This window comes from Acinonyx jubatus, chromosome E2, assembly GCF_027475565.1.
Source record: "Acinonyx jubatus isolate Ajub_Pintada_27869175 chromosome E2, VMU_Ajub_asm_v1.0, whole genome shotgun sequence".
Classification (NCBI taxonomy): Eukaryota; Metazoa; Chordata; class Mammalia; order Carnivora; family Felidae; genus Acinonyx; species Acinonyx jubatus.
In genome coordinates, this window is record NC_069396.1 from 13,253,673 (window position 1) to 13,279,571 (window position 25,899).

The 25,899-nt window shown below is 56.1% G+C and overlaps 2 protein-coding genes across 7 annotated transcripts in view; one reads left to right on the top strand and one right to left on the bottom strand.

Moving 5' to 3' along the window:
* IL34 (interleukin 34) overlaps positions 1-13,170 on the top strand; it is a 76,481-nt gene extending 63,311 nt beyond the window's left edge. For all 4 annotated transcript variants that reach the window (XM_053210555.1, XM_053210556.1, XM_027076185.2 and 1 more), the window contains one exon: positions 204-13,170. In XM_053210555.1, coding sequence (XP_053066530.1) covers positions 204-367 — 164 coding nt within the window. In that variant the 3' untranslated portion in view covers positions 368-13,170. The remainder of the gene's footprint in view (positions 1-203) is intronic.
* Positions 1,269-25,050, bottom strand: MTSS2 (MTSS I-BAR domain containing 2). Of its 3 annotated transcripts, none has more exons than XM_053210548.1 (14): positions 24,860-25,049; positions 19,866-19,927; positions 19,701-19,774; positions 18,820-18,904; positions 18,644-18,735; positions 18,484-18,558; positions 17,070-17,227; positions 16,538-16,645; positions 15,565-15,662; positions 13,851-14,073; positions 5,332-5,406; positions 4,821-4,997; positions 4,476-4,641; positions 1,269-4,397 (listed from the first exon to the last, which is right to left on the bottom strand). In XM_053210548.1, exons 1-14 carry the CDS (start codon positions 24,926-24,928, stop codon positions 3,652-3,654), a joined length of 2,208 nt encoding a protein of 735 aa, XP_053066523.1. In that variant the 5' UTR covers positions 24,929-25,049; the 3' UTR covers positions 1,269-3,651. The 3 variants fall into 3 exon arrangements, with proteins under 3 accessions (XP_053066523.1, XP_053066525.1, XP_053066524.1); XM_053210550.1 differs by having other exon boundaries at positions 13,851-13,977; positions 24,860-25,048; XM_053210549.1 differs by lacking the exon at positions 5,332-5,406 and having other exon boundaries at positions 24,860-25,050.
* Positions 25,051-25,899: the final 849 nt, after the last annotated feature.

The following is a 25,899-nucleotide window of genomic DNA, read 5'->3' on the forward strand; positions in this document are numbered from 1 at the left end:
CGCCGGGTTCCAAGCCCAGGTCGTGGAGCAGAGCCAGGACCCTCCCGAGCACGCCTTCCACTCCCCAGGGCTGTAGGTCATTTCTGAAAGCCAGGATGGGCCCTGGGGCCAAGAACAATGAGGCTTGGTCTGGAGATGAGGTAGGTGTTGACCACTCCTGTGGTCTTTTTTTTTTTTTTTTTTTTTTCCCCTGCCTCCTGCAGGTAAACAAAGTTCCGTCCTAAATTGGCAGGACTGTGAGGTGCCGAGCCCTCAGCCCCACAGCCCGGAGCCCTCATCGCAGTGTGTAGCTGCCCCTCTGCCCCAGCAGCCCCCCATCTCCCTGCCCCGCTCCCCAGGACCCAAGACTGGACCCCCGGCTCAGTGAGGCGGCTGAGGGCACAGGGCAGAGGCCTTGTGCCCCACCTGGCCTGTGTGGTGACCTGTGTGGGACAGCTGGAGGTGCTCCCGCAGGAGTTTGGTGGAGTCTGAGACTTGTCTGGGGGGGGGGGTGGGGGAACCCCCAAGACAGTGTTTTTCCCTTGAGGGAGATTCTGTGCCTGAGAAGGGCTCAGCTTCCTGCATTCTGTACCTCACAGTCTCACCTGGAGCAGCCGGGGTCCAGAGCCCCCTGAAGGTGGACAGAGCTTGTCCCCTCCCTGCACCACCTGGGCTGCCTCGCTTGCCTGAAGGTGGTGCCCGGCGTGTCCTGAGACCTGCAGAGGCTAGACCTGTGCCAGGTTGGGGGGTGGGCGGGCATGGGGAAGGGGCAGAGCCAGACACCACATCTTGCCACAGTGGATGCTCTTCCAGTCCCTCTTATATTTTCTATTAAACACTTGCTTGTTTTGTTTGGGTTTGGTTTAGTTTGCATCTGCAGAGGTGAACCCCAAGTGCAGGAGGCAGGAGAGAGGTAGGCTTGTGTGGTCCTGGGGCCTGGGTCTGGAGATTTGGATTCGGGATGGATGAAGCCTTAGCCTGGGGGCCTGGAAATGGTGTTTGAGGGAGGGAGTTTCTTCCAGACCTGCCTGAGTCTCCATGAGACCAGTGGGGCAGAGGGTGTCAGGCTGATCCTTCTCAGTGTCTCCTGGCCACCCTCGCTGGCTTCATTGGGCTGTCCCAAGATAGCCACCTGTAGAGACAGAGTGGAGGTATTCAAAAGCATAGGTCCTGATACAGGACCTGGCCACTCCTGCCCCTCAGCCGGGATCTGGGATGGGAAAGGGCAGGGTGCCAGCGCTGCGCAGGGGCAGGTGAACAGGGTGGAGGAAGCCAGGCGGAGGCAGGGGTGTTAAGTACAGTACAACTTTATTAATACTGGAATCTTCACAGTGCATTTGTTACTTGTAGCAGTGACTATTTAAATCGGGGGGAGGGGGGAGGGGGCAGGGAGGAAAGGATAATTTATCCAGAAACGGACAGAAAGAAAAGAAACAAAATGGTTCAGATGGGATGGGGGTGGGGTGGGGAGAGGTGGAGGGAAGAAAGGGTGAGTAGGAACCAGGAGGGGAGACTTGGGTGGGGAAATAAATTAAAAAAAGGAACAAGTTAACAACAGCACCAGAAAAGTTACTTCAGTCAAAAGACGCTTTTGAAAAGAATATTTCTCTGTACAAAATGAAAAAAAAAAATGAACGTAAAGAAGTCCCCCAAACCGAAGTTTGTGATGTGGGATGGCTGGCTCGGATCCCAAGGGGGTGGGCCTAAGAGGTGGTCACTAAATGGGAGAGAGGTGGTCAGGGGGATGGGGGAGTTATGTACAGCCCTGGGGTGGCTTGGAGGAGAGGGGGCACAAGTCTGGGAGGGTGGCTGTGCTATGCCCACCCCCTCCTTGGGCCTCCCAAGCCACCCCCCCACCCCACCACTCCTTACCCTGCTCACATCACACATCCTGCATCTCACTCCCTCAGCCCACTTGGGTACACCCCTCCCCGGGGCTTCCCAAACTGGCCACCTGCTCTCCCGGCCTCTTCGGGCCCTCCCTTGCCTGGACTCTCTCCAGGTGCCCACACTTGGGCTCTCGGGTTGGCCTGAGCATTCAGCGAGGCTGTTCTCAGACCTAGCGACTTACAGATACCATTCTCCATCTCCCCTTGGGGAGCCTGGGGGGCTCCATCCACTCGGGGGCATCCTTGGTTCCTCAGAGCTGCCTGGCTGCCTTGCTTGGACCCCAGTTCCCTGCAGAACTGCCAGGAGCTCCAGCCTGGCGCTGAGACTCAGACCCAACCCCATCCCACCCCAACCAGGAAAAGCCTGCTCTCCTGACCCTGGGAGGCCCCTGCCTTGTGGTCCCGCTGCCCTGTGAGCTTGGCTGCTCTCTCTGCTGGCCTGCGGGACAACAGGAAGCCCTCTGCTCGCCCCAGACGCACCTGCTTCTACCTGCTTAGAGCTGGCATGCCTCGGTACGTGGAGGGGAGGGCACCCCCACCCCGCACCTAGCATGGACTGGACTCCAGGGTGGGGGGCACTGCACCGGGATGGCATCTCCTCTGGCAACAGAGAGTCAAAGCCAATCTCCCTGGACCGCCCCTGCTCCCATCTAAGCAGACGTACTAGAGGCCCCACCCTGGCCCTCTCCAACCTTATTTTGGCTTTGCTCCAGAATCTGGAGAAAAAAAAAACAGCTGCCCCCTGGCTTTGGGGAAGCCAATTAGGCCCTCCTTTTCCTGCCGTGGGCCCGCCAGGCCACTGCGAGGACCCCTGTCCCTCAGGCACTCTCGGACACCCTGTACCGTCCACCCTGTCCCCACACACAGTCCTTGTCCAGTCAGCTCTATTTTATTATATTCATAAAATAACCCCCACACCCTGTGCAGTTCCAGCCCCTACCCCCACAGGTGGCCAAAACCATGACCAAAGTGCCACGAGAATTAAAGTCTCAACATGCCCAGATGAGGACCATACATCTGACCCTCAGGCCTCTGGACTTCTTCCCTGCTGCCCTGCCCCTCAACCCTGGCTGTACCTCCCAGAGGAGGGCAAGTCAGGATGGGATCCACCTCGGGGTCCACAGCCTCTTCTGTGTGGGTTCCCAAGACTCAACTTGGGGCCTGTGGCCCTTGGGCCTCCTTCCTCCACAGCAGGCTGGGCCTCCCAACTTCAGTCTGCCCCCCAACTGCTACTCTGTGGAGCTTTTCAGTCAAATCTGACACCTTAGCCGATTGGGTGCCTGGCCCCTCCACAGACAGCCCACCTCCCTGATTGAGAGGAGCTTGGGACAGGTGCAGAGAAGGAAGGAGAGGGGCCTGGTGGAGGGCTGTGGGGGCCAGCATTCAGGAGAAGCCCCAGGCACCACCAACCGAGGGGAGAAGTGGGGTCAGGTCAGCTAAGCTGTGGCACTGCGGGCCCAGGCCAGATGTGGAAAAGGCAGGGCCTGTGGAAGAGGAAGAGGAGGGGCAGAGCAGGTGAGAAACGTATAAAACAGGCTCCACATCCAGTTCAAGGCCTGCAGGCTCGGAGCTGGCGAGCTCTGTTAAAGAAGTCACTTCCTGTTTAAATGTGGAAATCCAAGGTGAGTGTCTCTTTCCATCAAGTGGCTTTTCCTCGCGTGACTTAAACGAAAAACCAAAAGCTTGCCTGGCTCTGCTCTTCCCTTGTTGTTGCCTTCGCTCTGAGTGGCCACTGTTCACCAGCCAGGCCACCTGCCTCTCGCGGGGCCAGAGGGCAGTGCCATCACAAGATGCGGGGCGCCGACCTGTCGTTGGTGACGGTCCTGCGGAGACGAACCCCGCGCCGGATGGCCACCAGCATGTCTTCGGCCGGGGGGTCGCTGGAGGCTGCCGGGGGCGGACTGGGCGTCTCCTCTGCGGGGGTGGCGGTCAGGGCTGTAGGGAAGGGGAACTGGCCCTCGCCCAGCGCGTGGGCGCCCGCCACCAGCTCCCCGAGCTTCTCCACCAGGCTGTGCCGGTTGGCGGCCAGCTGCTGCTGCTCGTCGTCGTCCGCCAGCCCGGGGTAGCTGGCTGCCTCTGGGGCAGGGCTGGCCCAGGCCGTGTTGGGCAGGCTCAGCCTCTTCGGTGAGGCCTTGGCCAGGTCTGGTGCCAGGGGCGAGGCGGCTTCGTCGCTGTAGAAGACGCACTCCTCGCTGCCCGCCCGTGTGGGCCCTGTGTAGCCAGGGGAGTCGGGCACTGTGGGTGTCTTCACGGGGACGATGGGCGGCCGGATGGGGATGGGGCCAGCGCTGGAGAGCGCGCGGCGCACAGCGGGCTTGGTCGAGGGCGTGCGGCGGATGGTGGCCACGCCGGGGGGAGCGCCCGAGGCGCTGGGCAGCCCTGCGGTGGAGGCCGGGCGCTTGGTCTGGATCAGGCGGCGGTAATTCTGGGCGATGTTGCTGTTGCGGGGGATGGTGGAGGACTTGTCGAACTCAGCCGGACCCTCGCCATCTGCGTCCCCATTCACCGAGTAGCAGTCGTAGTCGGAGCCTGGGGGCACGGGATGCCGTGGGCTGGGGCCTGGGGCATGTGAAGGCCCGGTGCCCCAGCCCCAGCCCCGGGGCCTACCTTGGGAGGGGATGGTGTCCTCGGAGCAGGATGGCGTGGTGGTCTGCGTGCTGTAGCCACTGGAGTACTGCAGAGAGTCCCGGCTGCTCTTCTGGTGCTCCAGGCTCAGGCCGCGGGTCAGCACCATGGCCAGGTCACTGGCCGCTGGGGACACCTCTTCACCATGCTGGGGGTGGTAAGACTGCAGGCTGAGGCCTGGCTCCCCGCTGCCCCCCTCGGCTCGGACTCCGGGTAGCTCCCACCAGGTGGATGGAGCTGGCCCCGAGACCACCTGCCGGGTCTACTGGCACTGACCTGGGAGTGAACGGGGGCACTGGCTGGGCTGCCAGGGGAGCTGATGCCTACCTTGGCTGCGATGGTGGCAGGGGACATGCGTGGTCTTGGTGCCTCCTCTCCGCTGGGGCCCAGGGTGCCCCCGCTGGCCAGGCCTGGCTCTGTGTCCCGGGGGTGTTCCATTCGGTCCTTCCTCCTCTGCAGGCTGGTGCCTGAGGGCTGCTCATGGGGACCTGCTTTGGCCCAGTCCTGCAGGGCATGGCAGATGGGTCAGGGGACCCTTGGCCCTGCCGTCCACGGCTGACGGTCCTCTCACTACAGTCGAGATACAGGGTTTTCACGCCCGTGTGGGGCCTCAGGCTCAAGATCACTGTCAAGGGCAGAGCATGGAGGGTGCCATGACCCCTGGTTCCTGCCAGTCCCAGGGGTAGGATGGCATGACTCAGGAAGGAAAGATGTGAGGTGTTGGGAGTGGCTGCAGGTGTGCCTAGGCGGCTTTTCCTGCAGGGAGCAGGCACTCTGCTCCCCACTCTGGTAGGCCCCGGACCCTCCCTGAGTCCCACTGCAGGCGGGGAACACTGACCGAGGTGGGGGAGCTGCACTCGCTAACAGACTGGCAGGTTTCCGAGGCCTCCGAGGACGCAGAGCTGGAGGACTTCTGCCATGCAGAGGAGAGCAGGTGGGCGAACGGGGCAGGGAGGCAAGGAGAGAAGATACCTGGTCACAGCACTGGCATGCAGCAGGACATTCGAGTTCAGCACCACACCCTGCCGCCCCTGCGAGCGTCTGCAGGCCGAGCGCACACTGTGGGCACTGACCAACCCCGTGGCCCAACCCAAGAACCATAGGTTTTGAGAATGAACGACAGGACTTGCGGCTGCTGATGGCCTGGATGTGGTGGGCAAGGGAAGGTGGGACGCTAGGAAGGACAGCACGGTTGACGGTGTCCCTGTTGTCTCAGAAGGGCAGGCGTGGGGGAAGTAGGGAGTCTAGAGTTCCATCCTGCACATGCAGAGCTGAGCTGCCTGTTAGGTATCTATGGACAGATACAATGTCGGCAACTGCATTTACAAGTCTGGAGTTTAGGGAGAAGTCAAGGTTGGAGTCACAAATCCAACAGCCTTGAGACAGAGGAAGGTCACCTTGGCAGTGAGGACAGTTAGAGAAAAGGTTCAAGGACCTCAGGCGCACCCACATTTAGTGGCTGGCAAGAAGAGGAGGGTCCGGTGAAGGAGAGTAACAAGGAACTGCCAGAGAGGTGGTTAGAAAACCGTAAGCAGACGATGTCACAGAACTCAGAAGGACCTGCCCTTGAGGAGAAGGATGGTCAGCAGTGCTGAAGCTGCTGGGGGTCCATCAGAGGGCACAGAGGCATCGTGGACACCTCAAGGACTATTTCATAGACTGGGGGGGGGGGGCGCAAGTCCACTTTTGAGCGGACCGAGTGTATAGGGGAGACTCTTGCTTTGGCCGGTTGTGGGGAGTAGGTGCCATGGGAAACCCCCAACTGCAAAGAAAACACAAGAATGAAGGGGTGCCTGGGAGGCTCAGTTGGTTAAGTGTCTGACTTCGGTTCAGGTCATGATCTTGTGGTTTGTGGGTTTGAGCCCCGTGTCAGGCTCTGTGCTAATAGTGCAGAGCCTGCTTGGGATTCTCTCTCCCTCTCTCAAAACAAATAAAAAAAAAAAAGAATGAAGATAAAAGCAGCCAGGGTGGGCACAGGACCACGAGGGCTCCTGGGGGCACATGTGGAGTGCAGCACAGTGGTTGGGAGACTGGACAAGGGGCTAGGTGGAGAGCTCACCCTGTGATGGGGTCCATTATTACAGCACCTCTGCCCTGTCAAATTCTCCAAATCATCTTTAATTTAGATACTGGGATATTTCAGTTTGTGATGAACCAAGATCAACAAAACAAAAGGAAACAAAGCATCACAGGTGAGGATTCAGATGAAGCAAGCAACAAATTTGGATGTTTATCAGTGTAATTGTTAAAGCAAGAACCAATGGAAAAAGCTCTTGGAACAGTCAGTGGAAAAATTTAGGGCTAATTCATGAACAAACACTTAAACAGGGCTAGATGAGAGCTTCCTTATCTGATAAAGGGGATCTTCAAAACTATCAATACCTTTCCCTCTGAGGATGGGAAAAAGATAAGGATGCCCAGGATCGGGATGCCTGGGTGGCTAAGTCGGTTAAGCGTCCGACTCTTGATTTTAGGTCAGGTCACTATCTCAGTTTCGTGAGAAACTGTGATGGTGCAGAGACTGCTTGAAGTTCTCTCCCTCCCTCTCTCTTTGCCCCTCCCCTACTCGCAATACATTTCTCTCAAAATAAACAAACTTAAAAAAAAAAAAAAAAAGATGGCTACCATCACCATTTCTGTTCAACATTGGAAGTCCTAGCAGGCAGTAAGGCAAGAAAAAGCAGTAAAAAGCAAAAGGATTGGAAAGGAAGAAAACAGTGGTCATTATTTATAAAAGACATGATTGTTGTATAGGTAGAATATTCAAAAGAATCTATAATTATCAGACCTAAGTGATTTTAATATAACTTAATAAAATCAATTTACCAAAAAAAAAAAAAAATCAAGTCTCTAAATATCAGCAGCCAACAAAAAAAATCCGACAAAGCCAATATAATTTAAAATAGCATCAATAAACATCAACTACCCAAGGAAAAAAATCCAGTGAAAGACGTGCAAGATCTTTACGTGCAAACTGCAAAACCTTACTGAGAAAAGGAAAAGCCAAAATAAATGGACAGATTTATGCAATCCCAGCCAAAACCCCAGGAGGTGTTGTTACTGTTTTTCTGATGGAAACTGACAAGCTGGTATTAAGGAATATAAGGAATTACAAAGGCCAAGGTGATACTGAAGAATAACAAAGCTGGAAGACTTCTGTTACCAGATATCAAAAATGTTTATAAAGTTACAATAATGAAGACTAGTATGGTATTGTAAAAGAGCACAGTTCAACCAGCAGAACAGAATATAAACTTCCTTGGGTGCCTGGGTGACTCAGTTGGTTAAGTGTCCAACTTTGGCTCAGGTCATGATCTCACAGTTTGTGAGTTCGAACCCCACATCAGGCTCGCTGCTGTCAGCAAAGAGCCAGCTTCCGATCCTGTGTTCCTCCCCTCCCCACTTTCAAAAATAAACAAACATTAAAAAAAATAAAAAACACAAACTTCCAAAACAGCTACAGGTATACAGGTAACACTGCAGTGCAGGGGGGAAAAGATGGCCTTTTCAATAAATTGCTAATTAGATATCTGTATGGAAAAAAGGACCCCCATCTCATACGTCCCCTGCCCCCCCCCCCCATCAATTCCTGATGAGCTGCAGATCTAAATGAAAAAGGTAAAAGAAAAAGGCTTTCAGAAGAAAATGTCTTTGTGACCTTAGAGTACACAAACATATCTCAAGATACAAAAAGCATTGGAAATTTTAAAAAATGAATACACTGGACATCCATTAAAATTAACAGTTTTACAAAGATGTAAAAGATCTGTTTGCTGAAAACCATAGAAAGCTTATGAAGGAAATTGAAGAAGACACAAAGAAATGGAAAAACATTCCATGCTCATGGATTGGAAGAATAAATATTGTTAAAATGTCAATACTACCCAAAGCAATCTACACATTCAATGCAACCCCAATCAAAATTGCACCAGCATTCTTCTTAAAGCTAGAACAAGCAATCCTAAAATTTGTATGGAACCACAAAAGGCCCCGAATAGCCAAAATAATATTGAAGAAAATCAAAGCATCACAATCCCAGACTTTAGCCTCTACTACAAAGTTGTAATCATCAAGACAGTATGGTATTGGCACAAAAACGGACACACAGACCAATGGAATAGAATAGAGAACCCAGAATTGGACCCACAAATATATGGCCAACTAATCTTTGACAAAGCAGGAAAGAGTATCCAATGGAAAAAAGACAGTCTCTTTAGCAAATGGTGCTGGGAGAACTGGACACCCACATGCAGACGGAAGAAACCAGACCACCTTCTTACACCATACACACAAAAAAACTCAAAATGGATGAAAGACCTGAATGTGAGACAGGAAAACCATCAAAACCCTAAAGGAGAAAGGAGGAAACAGCCCCTTTGACCTCTGCTGCAGCAATTTCTTACTTGACACATCTCCAAAGGCAAGGGAATTAAAAGCAAAAATGAAGTACTGGGACCTCATCAAGATGAAAAGCTTCTGTACTGCAAAGGAAATAATCAACAAAACTAAAAGGCAACCAACGGAATGGGAAAAGATATTTGCAAATGACATATCGGATAAATGGCTAGTATCCAAAATCTATAAAGAAGTTACCAAATTCCACACCTGAGAAACAATCCAGTGAAGAAATGGACAGAAGGCATGAACAGACACTTTTCTAAAGAAGGCATCCAGATGGCCAACAGACACATGAAACAATGCTCAACGTCACTCCTTATCAGGGAAATACAAATCAAAGCCACACTGAGATACCACCTCACGCCAGTCAGAGTGGCTAAAATGAACAAATCAGGATAACTATGGATGCTGGCAAGGATGTGGAGAAAGGGGAACCCTTTTGCACTGTTGGTAGGAATGCAAACAGGTGTAGATGCTCTGGAAAACAGTGTGGAGGTTCCTCAAAAAATTAAAGATAGATCTACCCCGTGGCCCAGCAATAGCACTGCTAGGAATTTACCCAAGGGATACAGGAGTGCTGATGCATAGAGGCACATGTACCCCAATGTTTATAGCAGCACTTTCAACAATAATAGCCAAATGAAAAGAGCCTAAATGTCCATCAACTGATGAATGAATAAAGATGTGCTTTATATATACAATGGAATACTACTTGGCAATGAGAAAGCATGAAATTTGGCCATTTGCAGCAACGTGGATGGAACTGGAGCATATTATGCTAAGTGAAATAAGTCAGTCAGAGAAAAAACAAATACCGTATGCTTTCACTCATATGTGGATCTGGAGAAACTTAACAGAAGACCATGAGGGAGGGGAAGGGGGAAAAAAAGTTGTAGGGAGGGAGGCAAACCATAAGAAACTTTTTTTTTTTTTTCCCTCATAAGAAACTCTTAAATACAGGGAACAAACTGAGAGTTGATGGGCGCTGGGGGACAGCAGAAAGTGGGTGATGGACACTGAGGAGGACACTTAGTGGGATGAGCACTGGGTGTTGTATGGAAACCAATTTGACAATAAATGATATTAAAAAAGATAAAATTAAGAATTTTAGGTCATTAAAAGACCCAATTAAGAGTAAAGGCTCAGAGAAAACCCCAGATGAAGGAGTGGTGTTGTATCCATAATACATAAGGAGTTCTAGGATCAATAAGAAAAAAAAAATAAAACTTAGTAGAAAAATGGGCAAAATCCTGAATAGGTCCTTCATAAAAGAGGACAGCCAAGTGGCCTTCAGAAGTAGGAAATGGTGTTCAATCTCATTCCTCATTAGGGAAGGACGAATTTCAAACACAGGCGCTACCACTATACACCCCCCAAGAAGGGCTTAAATGAAAAAGATGCTAAATACCAAGGGCTGGTGAGGATGAAGAACAGCAATAAACCATTGCTATGGTATTCTCTTACCAGAAATGTATGACCTCCATCTAATTATGTGAAGACACAGGACACACCCAAACTGAGAGACGTTCTATAAAATACCTGACTGGTATTCTTCAAGAGCATCAAAGACATGAAAGAAGAAGGGCTGTAGAGGTGCTACAGACTGGAGAAGCCCCAAAAGATACAACAATTAGATGCGACACAGGGTCCTGTGCTGGATCCTGGACTCCTGGACCAGAAAAGGGATCTGAGTGAGAAAATGAGCAACATTTGGAAAAAGACCACAGGTTAGTTAATAGTATTGTGCCAGTGTTCGTTCCTGGTTTGGTAGCTACATAACAGGTTAACATTAGGGGAGCTTGGGAGGAGCAGGTGGGAACTCTGTACTCTTTTTGCAACTTTTCTACAAGACTGAAATTATTTCAAAATAACAGTTTAGAAAAAAAGCCTTAATGGAAAGGTTAAAAAGCTGTAACCTAGACTTGAAAAGTAAATTGGAAGACAGACCTGACTAAATGATCCAGAACATCATACCGAGAGGCGGGGAGAAGGAAAATGTGATAACTGAGAGAACCATACACAGAAGGATAAATGAGAAGGTCCAGCAACACACTGAATTGGAATCTCAGAAGGAGAGAACAGAGCCAAAGTAGGAATAGAGAAATCATGGCTGAAAATTTCCAGAACACGTGAAAGACATGAATATGAAGATACAGGAATACAAACCCATCAAATGAGACTAAATAAAAACAAATCTGCAACTAAGCACAAACTGAAGAGCAAAGATGTTACAAGTGACCAGGGACGCAAAGGCCCAACAATCTGACTGATGGCAGACCTCTCAATCGACAATGGAAGCCAGGACACAGTGGAAAAATACCTTCCAAGTGGTGGAGAGAGAATAACTGTCACATCAGAATTGTGTCCCTGGCAACACTTTCAAGACAGACGACAAAAGGAAGCATGTTTACAGATTTAAAAAAACCCTGAGAATTTACCACTACAGATCTATTCTAAAAGAACTTCTAAAGGATGTGCTGTATACTTCAGAAAGAAGAAGAGTTAAGGTATAAGAACAAATGATGAACAAAGAAATGTGTAAACATATGGGTAAATCTAGACAAATACTGTATGCACAAAATAATAGTAAAGTTAAGAAAATAAATGTCATGTGGTGCCTGGCTGGCCTAGTTGGAGCGTGAGACTCTTGATCTCAGGGTTTTAAGTTTGAGCCCCACAATGGGTGTATAGATTACTTAAAAATAAAATCTTTAAAAAGGAAAAAGAAGGAGGAGGAGGTAGAGGAGGAGGGGGAGGAGGAGGAGGAGAAAAATGTCATCTGTGAGTGTCATAAAAAAGTAGAGAATAATATATATTAGCTTATAAGTTGGGAGAACCCACTGGTGACTGAAGTTAAAATATTTATTGAAGTCTTTGAATTATTCAGGAGTTGGGCCTAAGAATGCATGGTAAAATTTCAAGATATCCTATAAAAGAAATACAATATAACTTACAGTTTAGTAGAGGGAAACAAATGAGAGAAGGAAAAAAAAGTAAAGGACAAGGGAAGAGACATAAGAGGCACAGAAAAAGTAGAATGTATAAAAAGACAGGAATCCAAATATGTCAATAATCACAATAAAGAGAAGTAGACTAAAAATGCCAAATCAAAAGATAGAGATTGTCAGACTGGATAAAAGAGAATCTAGGCATCTGTTGTTTATAAGAGACTCATCTAAAACATAAGGATATAGTGAGTTTAAAAGTAAAGAGATGGGAGGGGTGCCTCGGTGGCTCAGTTGGTTAAGCCTCCAACTCTTTTTTTTTTAAATTTCTTTTAACATGTATTCATTTTTGAGAAACAAAGAAAGACAGAGCATGAGTGGGGGAGGGGCAGAGAGAGAGGGAGACACAGAATCGGAAACGAGCTGCAGGCTCTGAGCTGTCAGCACAGAGCCCGACTTGGGGCTCGAACCCATGAACTGTGAGATCGTGACCTGAGCTGAAGTCGGACGCTCAACCAACTGAGTCACCCAGGTGCCCCAAGCCTCCAACTCTTGATTTCAACTTGGGTCCTGATCTCACAGTTCCTGGGATCCAGCCCCACACGGGGCTCTGCACTGACAGCATGGAGCCTACTTGGGATTCTCTCTCTCCATCTCTCTCTCTCTGCCCCTCCCCTGCTCTCTTTCTCTCTCTCTTGCGAAATAAACAAACATTAAAAAAATAAAACAGATGGGAAATGGTAATATAAATCTTGAACAGGATAAAGCTGAGATAGCTGTAGTAATATCAGACGAAACAGGCTTTTAGAAAGCATTGTAAGGAACAGAGGACCATCATGTTAGAAGATTGAATTCACTATGAAGACTTAATATCTTAAACTTGTCTGTACCTAATAAAACAGTCTCAAAATATGTACAGCAAACATGGATGGAACTATATGGGAGAAATTAAAAAATCTAAAATTTTTCAGTTATAAATAGGTGAAGCTGATAGGAGTGAATGAGAAATAGGTAGAATTGGTCAGTGCAGACAATTCTTAAATTTCCTTGTGAAGGAAGCTAGGTGACTGGAGGATAACATGGAAGGAAGGGAGGGCTTTTAAGATGCGTGATACTAAGAGTGCCTGGGTGGTTCAGTCGGTTAAACATCTGACTTCATTCAGCTCAGGTCATGATCTTGGGGTTCACGAGTTCAAACCCTCCATCGGGCTCTGTGCTGACAGCTCAGAGCCTACAGCCTGCTTTGGATTCTGTGCCTCCCTCTCTCTCTGCCCTTCCCCACTTGTACTCTGTCTCTCTCTCAAAAATAAATAAAACATTTAAAAAATTTAAAATGCGTGATACTGGAGTTCTTTTGTGTACTGATGGGAATGAGCCCGCAGGGGAGAGAGACTGGAAGTATAATAGGGACATCTTTGAGCAAAAAAACCAGCAAAACATAAAATGCTCAGTCCAAATGGAGGCACTAGCCTTGATGGGGGAGGAATAGGAGACTGTATCCAAATGCAGTCACTCCTGATACCCTGAGGATAGCCCCCTGGGCAGGTGGACTGACCTCCCTCTGTTTTCTACTGTGGCCCCTGTGTTTGCCCATCTCACTGAGGCTGTAAGGATCTGAGCCTTCATCTGAGGAGATTCGTGGACCAATCTCTGGGTTCAGAGTGAGTTGGCCCAAGTGTGCAGAAGCAGGAGGATGTCCTGGGGCTCCTGGGGATGCCTCCTAGGACCAGCCACCTTGTCACAATAAGCCTAATGCAGGGGGGAGGGTCACAAGTGATCAGAGCTGCTAAGCTGCCCTCTTGGGGTCCCATGGCTGGAAGAAGGCGGTAGGTAAGGAATCAGGAAATGAGGAGGTAGTGGGGCCACAAAGCCCCTTGCTGACATGGCTGTGGCAGATGCTGACTGCTCTAAGACCTTCCCCACCTCTCCTTAGCCAGGTTGGTCCCCAGTGAGGTGGTCCTGGGGACCTCCCGGCCAGTCTCAAGAGCTGTAGGCCCTGCAGACACCCTCTCACCTGGCTGGTGATGTCTGAAGGCATGGGTGAGGGGGGCTTGGAGTAGGTGGCATCCTGGGAGACGAAGCCAGAGTCGTGGGAGGAGACGCTGGAGAGTCGGGCGGTGGTGGCGGCTGGCTGTGCCAGGCTGCGGTAGCGACAGGTGGAACTGGGTGAGTATGTTTGGGCACCCCCAGGCCATGGGGCTCCGCCACCCTTGGCACTGCTACTGCTGCTGGGGGCGCTGGGGGAGTGAGGGAAGGGGTACAGCAGCCAGACGGGGAGACACAGGTGTGTGTGGAGGGGAGGGTGACAGACGAGGGTGGAGGAGAGAGGTGAGGGGCAAAGGAAGGAAAAGACAATGTCAGACTACAACTCCTTAGACCCAGGTGCCACAGAAGAGCTGGATTCTGGGACAGGGCAGGGCCTGGGCAGGGGATGGCATACCAGAGCTGGCCCAGTGCCTGCCCCCAGAGCACCCCAATGCTCCAGGGCGTGCCCAGGGCTGAGCAGTCTCTTTGCCTCCTACTCTGCCTTTAAGAACAGCAGACTTTGGGTTGGTGATGGAGAAACTGAGTCACTAAACATCAACCTCGTCCCAGTTGGGCTGGAACCTGACACAAGTCTGATCATTTCCGGACTGCCTCGTCAAAGTCTGGTATTTGCCATCCAATCCTAACTGGATGTCTAGCATGCAGTGATGATCCATGTGGATTCTGGACCCATCATTGTCCTCACTCCCTTCGCCCCCTGGAGAGTGTCCAGCCCTGTGAAGCTCATATCCCCTGTGCCACCATTTCACTCTCGGGTAATGTTCCTGGCAGTTGAAGGTTGCCTTCTTTCTGAGCCTAACCCTGAAGCTCCTCAGCTCGTACCCTTGGTCATGGGTGTCCTCTGCAATCAACCCTCCCTGCTGTGACGGCCACCCACCTGGGGTCCAGCAAACCCAGACCCTCCTCCCTATACAGGAGCTGCCGATCGCTGTGCTTGGCTTACTTTTCATGCCCAGGTGCTCAGCCAGAGGTGGTTCTGGGGAAAGGGAGCCTGGCGCAGAGGGGCCTCCCCTCACCAATAACTCACTGTGTGCTCACTGCCCTCACACCTGTAGAACCTTGAATCTTAAATGTCTCCTCCAAATCCTGCCCTGGGGCCAGCCCTGGAGGCGTCCCTGATCCTGAGCCTGCATGGTGACTGAGCGAGACTTCAGGGGCCAGCACGGGCACAGGTTGCATCCAGGAAGCAGGCAGGTTAGAGTGTCCCTTACCTTGTGACCTCAGCACACCTTGCCAGAAGACTCTGTGCCCCTCCCTGGTCTTAGGTTCTTATTACTATCCTCCCACCCCCACTGACTCTGCTGGGCCAGGCAGAGCCTAGTAGTGAAATTATGGGACTCTGTGCCTCAGTTTCCCCTTCTGTGAAACGGAGACAACACCACACCTGATACGGTGGTGTTAGGATTCAATGAAGAAAATGCATAAAGCGTTTAGCATGGCAACTGGCACATAGTTACTGCTCTGTAAACGAAACTGCTCTTGCCCCCTGCTTCCTGCTAGCACATGCCTGTACTGGCAGCAGTCTCGAGATACGGGTCCATTTGTCCTCTACGCTCACAAATTCCTTGGTGACGCAGTTGGGTGAATTCTGAGGCCCTGAAGCGATTCCTGATTTGCTGAGTGCTTAACCATTCCCTCCTGGGGTGTCCCTGCCCCTCTGTCCCCGTCAGTCCCGCACTGACCTGCACATGCTGGACTTGCGAGAGCCGGAGCCACTGGGCGATGATGGGGGGGTCTGGTACGACCAGCTATAGTCAGAGCCTTTCAGGTCTTTGATCACCTAGACAGGGACATGGATGCAGGTCACTGGAGGCAGCTCAGCCTGTTTTCTGGAGGACCCCCAGAGGGCTGGTGGGGCCAGAGGCCCCCCTCCCCCCGTCCTCCCTATTAAGAGCCAAGCCCCAGCAGGAGACCCCCAGGGGAGTCTGAAAGCAGGACTGCCAGATGGCGGAGTGGGGGGGGACATCAAGGGAGACTGCCCTCTCTGCTTCCCAGGGATGCTGTCCACAGGCAGGGGGCATGGGAGAACCAGGTGTCCCCAGAACTCACTGGCAGAGGAGCCAAGAGAGTGACCATGAGGGACACCATGGGGTTTAAGTCCTGGCTCTGCCGTGCCCCTTGGGCAAGTTCCTGGAACCTCACTGAGCCTGTTTCCTCCTGTGAGGTGCCCCCAACGGTTCTTGTCTTGCAGCGCATTGGGGTGATTCAACGAGATGGCCGGGGAAAGTGCCGGGCACACAGCGCCCAGTGAGCAACACCACAGGCCTGTCAGATGGGACTGATCCTAGTGCAGGGGGAGCACTGTGGGGAGCTGAGCAGGGTGGCCCGCATGGGCAGGTGTGCCTGTTTGTGTGCCTGGGAAGGTACCGGGTCCTGGGTTTGGACGGAGGTAGGAGTCACCAGGTCTGGCCTGCTCAGGTGGAGCCTGTGGGCAGACACAGGGCCAGGCCCCACGGGACTTCCACCCGTCTGCTCTCAGACTGAGGCCTCCACTGGGTCCTGGGCACACCATCCCTCGCCTGGACAGGTGCTCCCGGATGTCCCACCATGCACGTTGGGACCTGTCTGGTTCTCTGTCCCCTCTTTTCCTCTACTGTCTCCAACTAATGGCAGGCCATCCCCTCCCCTGCCCCCCAGTCCCATGGCTGGCCGAACCTGCTCACTGGCGGGGGGCAGCTTGTGGGGCTCCGCAGTCAGCACCACCAGGTCGTCGATGATGCCCTGCAGGTGGGTGATCTCTCCCAGCATGGTCAGCTCGCCATTCTGAGGAAGCAGCGGGTCAGACCCTCTGGCCCTGCCCCCCACCCTGGAGGAATGAGCCCCCTCTGGCCTCTCCTCTCTCATCCAGTGCTGCTTGGGTCTGAGGCAGCCTGGGCCTGGACACCCAGGGGTTGGTGTGACCGTGCGTCCAGACCAAATTAGTGCAACACGAGCTACGAGCTGTGTCTTTGGGCTACGAGCATGTGGCTCTGAGGGTACCCAGCCAGGCATCACTGAGAACTGGCTTTTCTCAGGGGTCAAGTGGTCAACCACAGGCATGGCCCAACCTGCTGGGGCCTCCAAGTCACCCCTAAGGACTCCCACCAATGGCTCCCACATCTCGCTTCTTGGGATTTCCTGAGATTCCTGGAAACTCTTCAGCTAGCCCCATTGTGGGGATGCTCAGACACCTCTCTGAGGGACCCACCACCACAGGCTGCAGGAAAGTGATGAAGGTACAGAAACGGCCGCGCTCCTCGATCAGGGCCCGGCGCACCGCCTGCTTCTCTGTCTCTTCCAGCAGCAGGTACATGTCGTTGACGTCCTGCAGGGCACTGTCCAGCTGGGGCTGCAGATCTCCTTTCCCTGGAGGGGTTGGGAGGAGAGGCCGCGCTGGGGACGCCGGCCCGGCTCGCTGTGTGCATGGCTCAGGCCCCGTGGTGGTGTCCCCGGCGTGGGGCTGGGCCCTGCCACGGGGGCCAGGGGACCAGGGAGGGCAGCCAGGACTCTAGGGCTTGTGCAGGGGTTGGTCCCAGAGCAGGCAGACACCAAAGCAAAGACACCAAAGCTGCAAAGCCACCCAGGACCTGGAGCGGGCAGAGCTCAGGTGAGCCCAGCGGAGGCCTCCACAGCTGAGACTTCCAACCCCTTGGTTGGACAGCCTCACTGCCCTTGGGCCGGCACCACCTCACCTCACCTCACCGGGAGAGGGTGGAAGCAGGACAAAGTAGAGCCCGGGGACTCAGCTGTAGGCCAGGCCACTGAAGGGTGTGTGTGTGGGGGGTGGGGTAGGGGTGGGGGGGTAAGGAGAGCTAGGGGCTGGGCCCCGGGGGAAGGGAAGCGGGTCATTTCAGTGTGCGCTCCCACTCAGCTCAGGGAGCGATGCACAAGGACAACAACGGCAACACAAAGAAGCAGCGAGAAAGACAGAGAGAGGCAAGAGGATGATGTAGAGATGGTGAGTCAGGAAGTGAGAAGGCAACAGGTGACCGGGCGGGCCTGGGGGAAGTGGGGCAGCCAGGGCCTGTGCCCCCCACCCCGCCCAGCCCAACCCCTCTTGGCCTGGCAGACTGACCCAACAGTGGCCTGGGACTCATCCCTGGCCAGGGGGCCCCAGGGTCCCAGGGGGACTATGCCCCAGGCCCCTCCCTCGATGGACCGACCGCTTTCCTCGCTCCTCCTTGGCCTGGAGAGACTCCTTCCAATGGCCCTGAGCTGGGGGAGACAGACAAATGGGACAAGGACGGGAGGAGCGGCTGGAGGGAGGGACATTTGACTTACCAAGTAGCTCTACAGGAAGGATGTGGGAGGAGGAGAGGAGGAGAGACAGAGAAAGAAAGAATGTGTGAAAGACAGCCGGATGGATAGAGCCGCTCCTGGGGCAGGGGTGTGGGGTGCCTGGGCCTATTGGGCCTCCTGCTGCCTCCCTGAGAGAGGAAGGCCTGGACCAGGTCTGGGGTGCAGGGAGGCTCCCTCAGTCCCACCCAGCAGGTTGGAGGATCCTGTGTCCAGGATAGGGCCCCTCCGGCCAGTATGACTCCCTGGGGTACCCCATAGCGTGTGGGGGTATACCAAGCGGGGCCCCGTGGGGCTATGCTTCCATGGGCAGCCGTGGGCTCTACCTTTGCGCGCTTTTTTCTGCAGCTTCAGCGTGTCTGAAGACTTCTTCTTGATCTCGTGCCGGGCTCGTTTGTATTCTGTGCAGGGGATGAGAAAGGAATGCTGTCATGTGGGGTTCCGCACGATGGGGACAGGAGGCCCCAGCCCCAGCCCCGGGCCCACCTTTCGCGTGGTCCTTGTCCAGCTGGTTGGCTGACTTCTTCCAGTCCTCGATGCGCTCCTGCAGCGGGTTGATGAGGCTCTCCAGCAGCGCGCTGTGGGTGGGGTGTGAGGGTCAGGGCCACCAGGGGACGGTCTCACTGCGTACCCACTCCCGCCCACCCGCGGCGCCCACTCACTTGGTGAATTGCCGCAGCTTGGTCTCGATGCTGCGGTGGCGCATGCACATGCGCGTGAGCGCTGAGCCAATGTCCCGTGTGGCCCCTGGCGAGGCAAGCGCGCAGCGTGGGAAGGGGCCCGCAGGGGCTTCTGCAGTCCCAGCCTCGGCCACGAGGTGGCGCGCCGGCCCACGAAGGCCGCGCTCGCAACCCGCGCCCCGCCCCCAGCACTGCTCGGTCCCGCGATGGATGGATCCGTGAGGGTGGGGATTTGAGCGGTCCTCGGTCTTTGCCGCGACTCTCCTCTCTGCGGGACCAAGGCCCTGCCCTTCCCGGCGGTGCCCGCCTGCTGCAGCTGCGGGTGTTCTGGTGGTCAGGCCAGCGCTAGAGGCTTTGCAAAGGGCCAGCCCAAATCCCCTCCAGCCCTACCGGAATCCCCTCCAGGTGCCACAGGCAGGCGTGAGAGTGCAAGGGCCCGCGTGACCTTATTTCTCACCACCTGAAAGTGAGAACTACTTGAACTAGAAGGCAGAAGAGACGCCAAAGCCAACGGGGAGTACTTGCCTGCCCCCGTGTGCTCTAAGACAGGCAGATGAGGGGGTGAGACGCCATAATCAGACTCACTGTTACAGAAGGCTGGACAACTGTGGTCGAGCTGGCGGCCCATAGCAAGAACAGAAGACCCCCTGCCCGCCCCCGTAACATCCCTGTCACCGTTCTCCCACTCTTGCTTGTATGCTGCTAGTGATAAGAGGCTCACTCTCTACACAACCAGCCCATTTCATTAGGGAATGGAATTTAAGGTCCCAACTCTGGGCTGGGTGTCCTCTCCCTCACTCATCCTCCACTCAGCCTTGCCCAACCTGGGGCAAACCCAACCTCCAGCCACACCCCCTCCCCACCTCGGGTGTTGGTGGCCATGTCGGCCACTTTCTGAAAGGCATCCAAGAAGGCCACAGCAGCCAGCACAGTGGTCCTGGGGAGACAGAGAGTGGGATGTTCTGTGGGTGAGGTGTCCTCTCCTCTGCCTATCCCCTCCCCAGCTGGGGCACCCTCAGCAGCCTCACCTCAGCTGGGAATGCAGCTTGGTGGCCTTGGAGTTGAAGTCTTCCCAGATGGGATAGGAGCTCTGCCGGGAAGATGGGAGAGGAAATCAGACACCATGGATAGGCTCCCCACATGCCCCCATCCAGACTCTTGGCAGTTTCTGAGAGAGTGGCCCCCGCCCCATGGAGAGGGAGGCTGCTGGCCCCTCTGGGATGACAGAAGACCAAGGTCAGAGCCATGGGACATGAGGAAGGCCTGGCCCTGGGAACAGGTGTTTTTGGTCATTCCTCCCTCCCTGTCAGGAAGTCTGGCCTAATGTCTACAGCGGCCACCGTTTTGGCCCACATCCTCCCTCAGGGGAGACAGAAACAGAAATGGCAGGTCCTGTACCCTCTGGGCTCCCCTGGGTTCTGGCAGGGATTCTGGGCTAAGCAGCATGAGGGGCACTGTGTCCCTCTGGACACAGGTGACGTAGTCCACATGACACAAGGGCAGGGCTCAGGCATGCCAGGTCTCAATGGGGGCCCCCACCCTGTGCTCCGGAAGCTGCTACCGGCCAGGCCACCCATCCATCCCAGGCTAGCAGCAGTGATTCCCAGGTCCAGGGAGGCTGTGACTGCTGCAGGGCCCAGCCAGCCCGCCCGGGACAGCCAGGCCCCAGGCTGAATGGGGCCTTGTGTGGCCAACAGAGCCACCTTTCTCCACCCCCGGCTCCCCTCCCCTCCTGGGGACACAGTGTGGCCTTTATCCCAGCCTGGCCCAAAGCTCTGAGTTGGGAGGGGGTTTCCCAGTAGGGAGGCTGGACTCTTGGCGACCAAGTTGTCCAGTCTGATCAAGGGGCTTTTCTGGCTAATGGGCCTTCCCATGGCTGTCGGGTCCTGGAGAAACCTCAGCCGTGGCCTGATGGCCTTGTGGAGGTCCTGATGCTTGAAGGGGAGCCCAAGGCCAGCAAAGCACCAGCCCCCAAGGGCCTCTAACCCTCCCTTCCATGTAGGATGAGGTGCTGGGGAAATAAGGAAGGCAGAGACCCCAACCCTCAAGGCTTCAGAAGGAGGCTCTGCCAGACTGGAACCCAGGGGCAGGTTCGAGACAGCTTCTCTAGCTGAGGACAGCCTGCAGGGGTGGAAAGGAAACACGGCAGCTTCTGACAACCTTAGAAATTCCCTCCCTGCCCAGCCCAGCCCCGCCAGTGCCCAGGGAAAGCAAATATTTGAGAAGTTCACACAGGCTGGAGAGGAACGTGGGCGCAGTTCAGGGTAAAGGAGCCTGGTAGGTTGCCCCTGGAAATCCCGAGGAGCTGACCCTCCCCTTGGCACCCTCAGGAGTCTTCTGAAGGGCGGCAGCCTCACACCACCTCGGCACCCCAGCCCCGAAGCCTTGCTAAGACCTCCAGGGAGAGGAGACAATGCTGAGGGCACAGGGATCCAGAAACAGCCGTCCTGACCTCCAGGAAACCTTCTCAGCTCCTCAGCAGCCTTGGAGCACAAGGGACTGGGAGAAGCTGGGGACAGACAAGTTCCTACCCCATTCAAGTCCTTAGGGTGGGGCCCGTCACCCCAGCCTCCAGCCGGTCAGGCTCACTGCATCCCAGACCGTCACACCCGCAGCTCTCTCAGTGCAGCGGGGACAAGACAGGACTTGGGGGAGGCCGGGCCCAGCTCCTCCTCAGCAGAGGGACCTGAGCACCTTGGTCTCTGAGGACTGAAGCAGCCAGTGTCCCTGGGAAGGGTCCTCAGTCTTCACCTGGGCCCCTGCCCTCACCTTGGCCGTGCCGTGGCTGTCGGGCTCTAAGACTCTGGGTCACTACCACTAGTGACAGTGACTGCCACTGCTCGTCAAGTGGCTGTGGTAGGCCGCGCACCCCGCGAAGCCCTTTTCATTGTGTGGTCGCGTCGGATCGGATATTTCACAGGGCAGTCCTGTGAAATAAATCTGACTGTCGCCCCCACTCTATCGTTCGGGAAGCTGAGACTCAGAAAGATGAACTGACTTGCTAAAGGCCACCAAGTGGGAGGGGCAAGATCCGATCCCACGTCTGACGAGTCACTCCACCGACTTCCAGGGGTACAGAGAGATGAACATCCGGGCAGCAAGGGTGGGAGGCGATGGGAACTGCAGGGACGGGAGAAACGCCCTTTCTGTCCCCAGTGCAGTGGGCTGTGCTGGAGGGGAGAGGTCACATGCTCACCACTGGAGGTGCTCAAGTGGACCGGACAAGACTGACGCAGAGGCCGCAGGACTCCCGGCCCTCAGAGACTCTGTCTCTGACCTGGTGGTGGTTTTAGTCCCGACACGGGCTGTCTGGGTGAGCGACCCATGCTGTGATCCCTGAGAGAGGGCTTTTTGGGTGACCCCGGGCTAGGGCCCCTCTCTGAGCCTCAGTTTCCTCACCTGTCAAATCAGGAGGGGAACCACACCTACATCACTGGGTCAGTGTGGAGACTCGAGGAGGCAGGGAAAAGGAAACGCACAGCACAGCGCCCAGTATACAGTAAGCGCTCAGTTAATGCTGGCTAAAAAACAGGGGATGCATGACCCCTGCCTCTCTGAGAGAAGCCCCTCCCACCCAGCGGGGCTGATGTCCAGGACACACTCCCCACTCTTGAGAGGACAGGCCTAGTTTATGGCCCCACTTTCTGGATGGGTCAGTGCTGAGTGGAGGCCACCTTCACTCGTGTGGAAGGTGTTTCACCCGCCCAGTCCTGCCATCTTGGGCAAGTCCCTGCCCCTCTCTGGGCTTTGGTGGGCGGCATGGCACCCAACAGGCATCAGAGTGGTTAAATGAGGCACAGAAGGCAGGGGAAGCTCCCGAGGGCCCCTCTCCAACCCTCAGCTGGTGCCCTCCTCCCGGCCCTCAGGCTCCAGGTGCAGCTTGAGGAGGCTTCACTCCCCGCTATGCTGCCACCCCCAGCCAGAGCCTGTGCTTACAAGGGGCTGTCCTGGGGCTCGTGGACATGCTGTGGACAGGCCTCGGGGCAAGCTCAATCTCCTCAAGTCAGCCGCCTTCCTCTATGGAAGCCCTGCTGCTTCTGTGGCTCAGATCACTGAGGGAAATGGCCAGAAATTGTAACCCCACCCCCTCCCGCCCCATGCAATCCAGGGGATGGACCTCCAGGTGGCCCAGTCCCCTGCTCTGTCCCTGGCCTGAACACATGCACGTGTCATAGGTGAGTATCAGTATTTGACATCACCCCAGGTGAAACCTTTCCCAGTTCGCCTCCACAAGTCAGAGAATCCTGCCTGCAATCTGCTATAGTCTGATCCCAAAGTCCCTTGCAAATTGCCTGGAAAGGGAGGGAGAGTCCTGCCCCTCTTCTCTGAGCAGAGAAGCTGCTGCTCTCTGCAGTGTTACGGGGAGGCTGCCAGCGGGAGGAGGGTGTGGGAAGGTCCCATTCTCTGCCAGCCCTGGGAGTAGCTGGGGGGAGGGTGGTCTGGGCTGCCTGGTCCCAGGAAGGGATCCGAGTGCCAGGCCTGTGACGTCCATAGCACAGGAGGGCCTGCCGAGGGCAGTGAGGCCAGAACTTCTGAGGGCTGGCAGAGGGGCTCACAGGTAGAGTTGCAAAGGATGGAGGTCTCAGGGGAGCACCCTATGGTGGGGGGTGGGGGACGCCTATATGCTGCCAGCCCTGTAGTCCAAGGTGAGAATGGCCTCAGGACTCTTCTGAGGGCTGGGGCTGCTCCCCTGGCAGCACTGGGAGCCTCTGGTGGAAGGGCCTGCCTGGGCACCGTGGGGCTAGCTGCACCGGTGTGTGGTATGGCCTCCGGGGCCTGTGATGTCACCGTGGGATTCTATGTTGTGTACTTGGGAGTGTGCGATAGGCTTCAAAGGTGGGGGCTCTCAGGTGGGGGCTCTGAGGAGTTCACGTGAAGGGCCCAGTGCTCTCCCCCGCCCCACAATCCTGCCTCAGAGGAGAAGCGTACTAGCGTTGTTCCTCTACCTGACACCAACCCCCCCCCCCCCCCCCCGCGGCCTCCCACCGCCATCCTGTCACTGGAGCTGGAACCCCTCTCTGCCTAGTCAGTCTGGGCCAGGCCTGCTAAACTCTGGCCTCTCTGGGCAAGGGATCTCTCTTGCTCCGCGGATCAACAGAGAGGGGTGAGGTCAGGGAGAGTCGGACAGTCTCCTTAATGACCTTGAGCCATTCCCAGGCCTCAGTTTCCCCACCTAGCGAGCTAATGGTGGGCCAAGAGTTGGTGGCTGGCTCCTGTCTGGTATTGGCCAATCAAAGGCTGGGGGGTGGGGACTGGTGCTGAAGGTCTGGGATGGTAGTAGGCTCCCCCTTGGGGTTGCTCCAGAAACCCGAACCCTCTTCCTTTCTCCCCCCCAAGGTGAGGACAGAGGCCTAGGGATGCAGAGACAGTCAGCTTGGAGACCTTGGAGTCCTGCAGCTTCCTAGGGCCTGTTGCAGGAGATCTGGGGGGTGGGAGTGGGGGTGTGGGGGGGGGGTGGTGGCAGTCACAGGGTCGAGCGCGGAGACCGAGGCCGGCGGAGAAGGAGTTAATGGTTCTCCGCTTTATTATTTTTCCCTGCTTTGGCGGTGACAGCATTGTCTGGGCTCCAGGGCCGTCCGGGCGGGTGTGGGGGTGGGGGGGCTGGGGAGGGTGCACAGTGGTGGTAGGGGGCGGAGGCCGGCGAGACCCCGGACCCATTAAATTTAAGGCCTTAGAGTCGACCCCGGAGCGAAAGCCCATTCATGATTTGGGGGTTGGGGGCGCAGAGAGCCCGCGTGTGCGCAGGCTCCGGTTGGGACCCCACGGGGGCGCTACGACCCGGGCGACCTCGGGTACAGACCGGGGGCGCCGCACGGGCACCCTGACACACAAACACCCACACCCCTTCAGACGGGCGCCCCAAGACCCAGGCGCACAGCAGACGCAGGCCGGACACGTTCAGACAAGGACACACACACATCGCGGCGCGATGCCCGAATGCCCGCCGTCACTCGTCCCCAGAGGGGACCCACATCCGCACCCGCGCGCCCGCGGGGCGGCCAGCTCCGCCGTACCCCGTTACCTTCATGTCGTTGACGATGGCCTGAAAGAGCCCGCCCAGGGCGCCGCACTCTTTCTCCGCCGTCTCCATGCTCGGGCCGGGCCGGGCGGCAGCGGCGACGGCGGGCGCGGGCAGGGGAGCAGGGCGCCGGCAGCCAAGGGAGCCGGGCGCGGCGGGCGCTCGCTCCGAGGCCGGGCCGGGCCTCCGCCTCCGGGCGGCGCTCAGCGGCCGGCCGCGCGGCGCTCCGGGGTGGCGGGCCGCGGCGGGGCGGCGCGGGCCATGGCGCGGCGGGGCGGGCGGGCGGCGCGGGGGGCGCGGCGCGGGCAGCTGGCGGCGCGGCCTCGGCGCGGGGACTGGAGCGGCGGCGGTAATCCGAGCCGCCGCGGCTCGGGCGTCACGTGGGTGCGGCGGAGGGAGGACCGCGGCGGGGGGGGGGGGTTAGGGGGGGCGGCGGCGGGCGAGGGCTGTGGGAAAGGCCGGCCGGGCGCAGGCCCATTCAGCGCCGGAGCCCGGCTTTGAAACTCGAGCCCGGGCGCAGCCAGAGTGGCCGGGCGAGCGGGGCCGGCGGGCGCGGGCGCCACCACGGGCCGGGGGCGGCGCTGGGGCGGGGCCCGCCCGGCTGCCTGACGGGAGAGGACCGGCGGTTGGGTGCCTGCCTCCCGGGAAGGGGCTCGGCACCACCTTCCAGCCCGTGGCCTCGGGCCGGGGTCTTCCCGCGCTTTTGGCGGACGGGCGGAGGGCTGGGCTCCTCCGGGTGCATCCCGCGGGCGCGATACACGACACACAGCGGGGGACGCACGGGCGTCAGCCCGCCCTGGGACATTTCGTCCCGGGCACTGGCGAGTTCGGACGCTCCTCCAAAAGCTCTTTGGCCGCTCTTTCAGGCGGTGCCGAAGCCGCTCGCACGAGGGTCTCCAGGCTGAGCTTTTAGGGTAGTCGTTACCTGGTCGGGCAACCTGCTTACTCGGCAGTGGGGGCGGGTGTTGGACCAGCTGAGCAGGGGTGGGCTCCCGTCCCCAGTCCCCGACGCCCGGGTACACGTGCGTGGGGACGCACGCGTG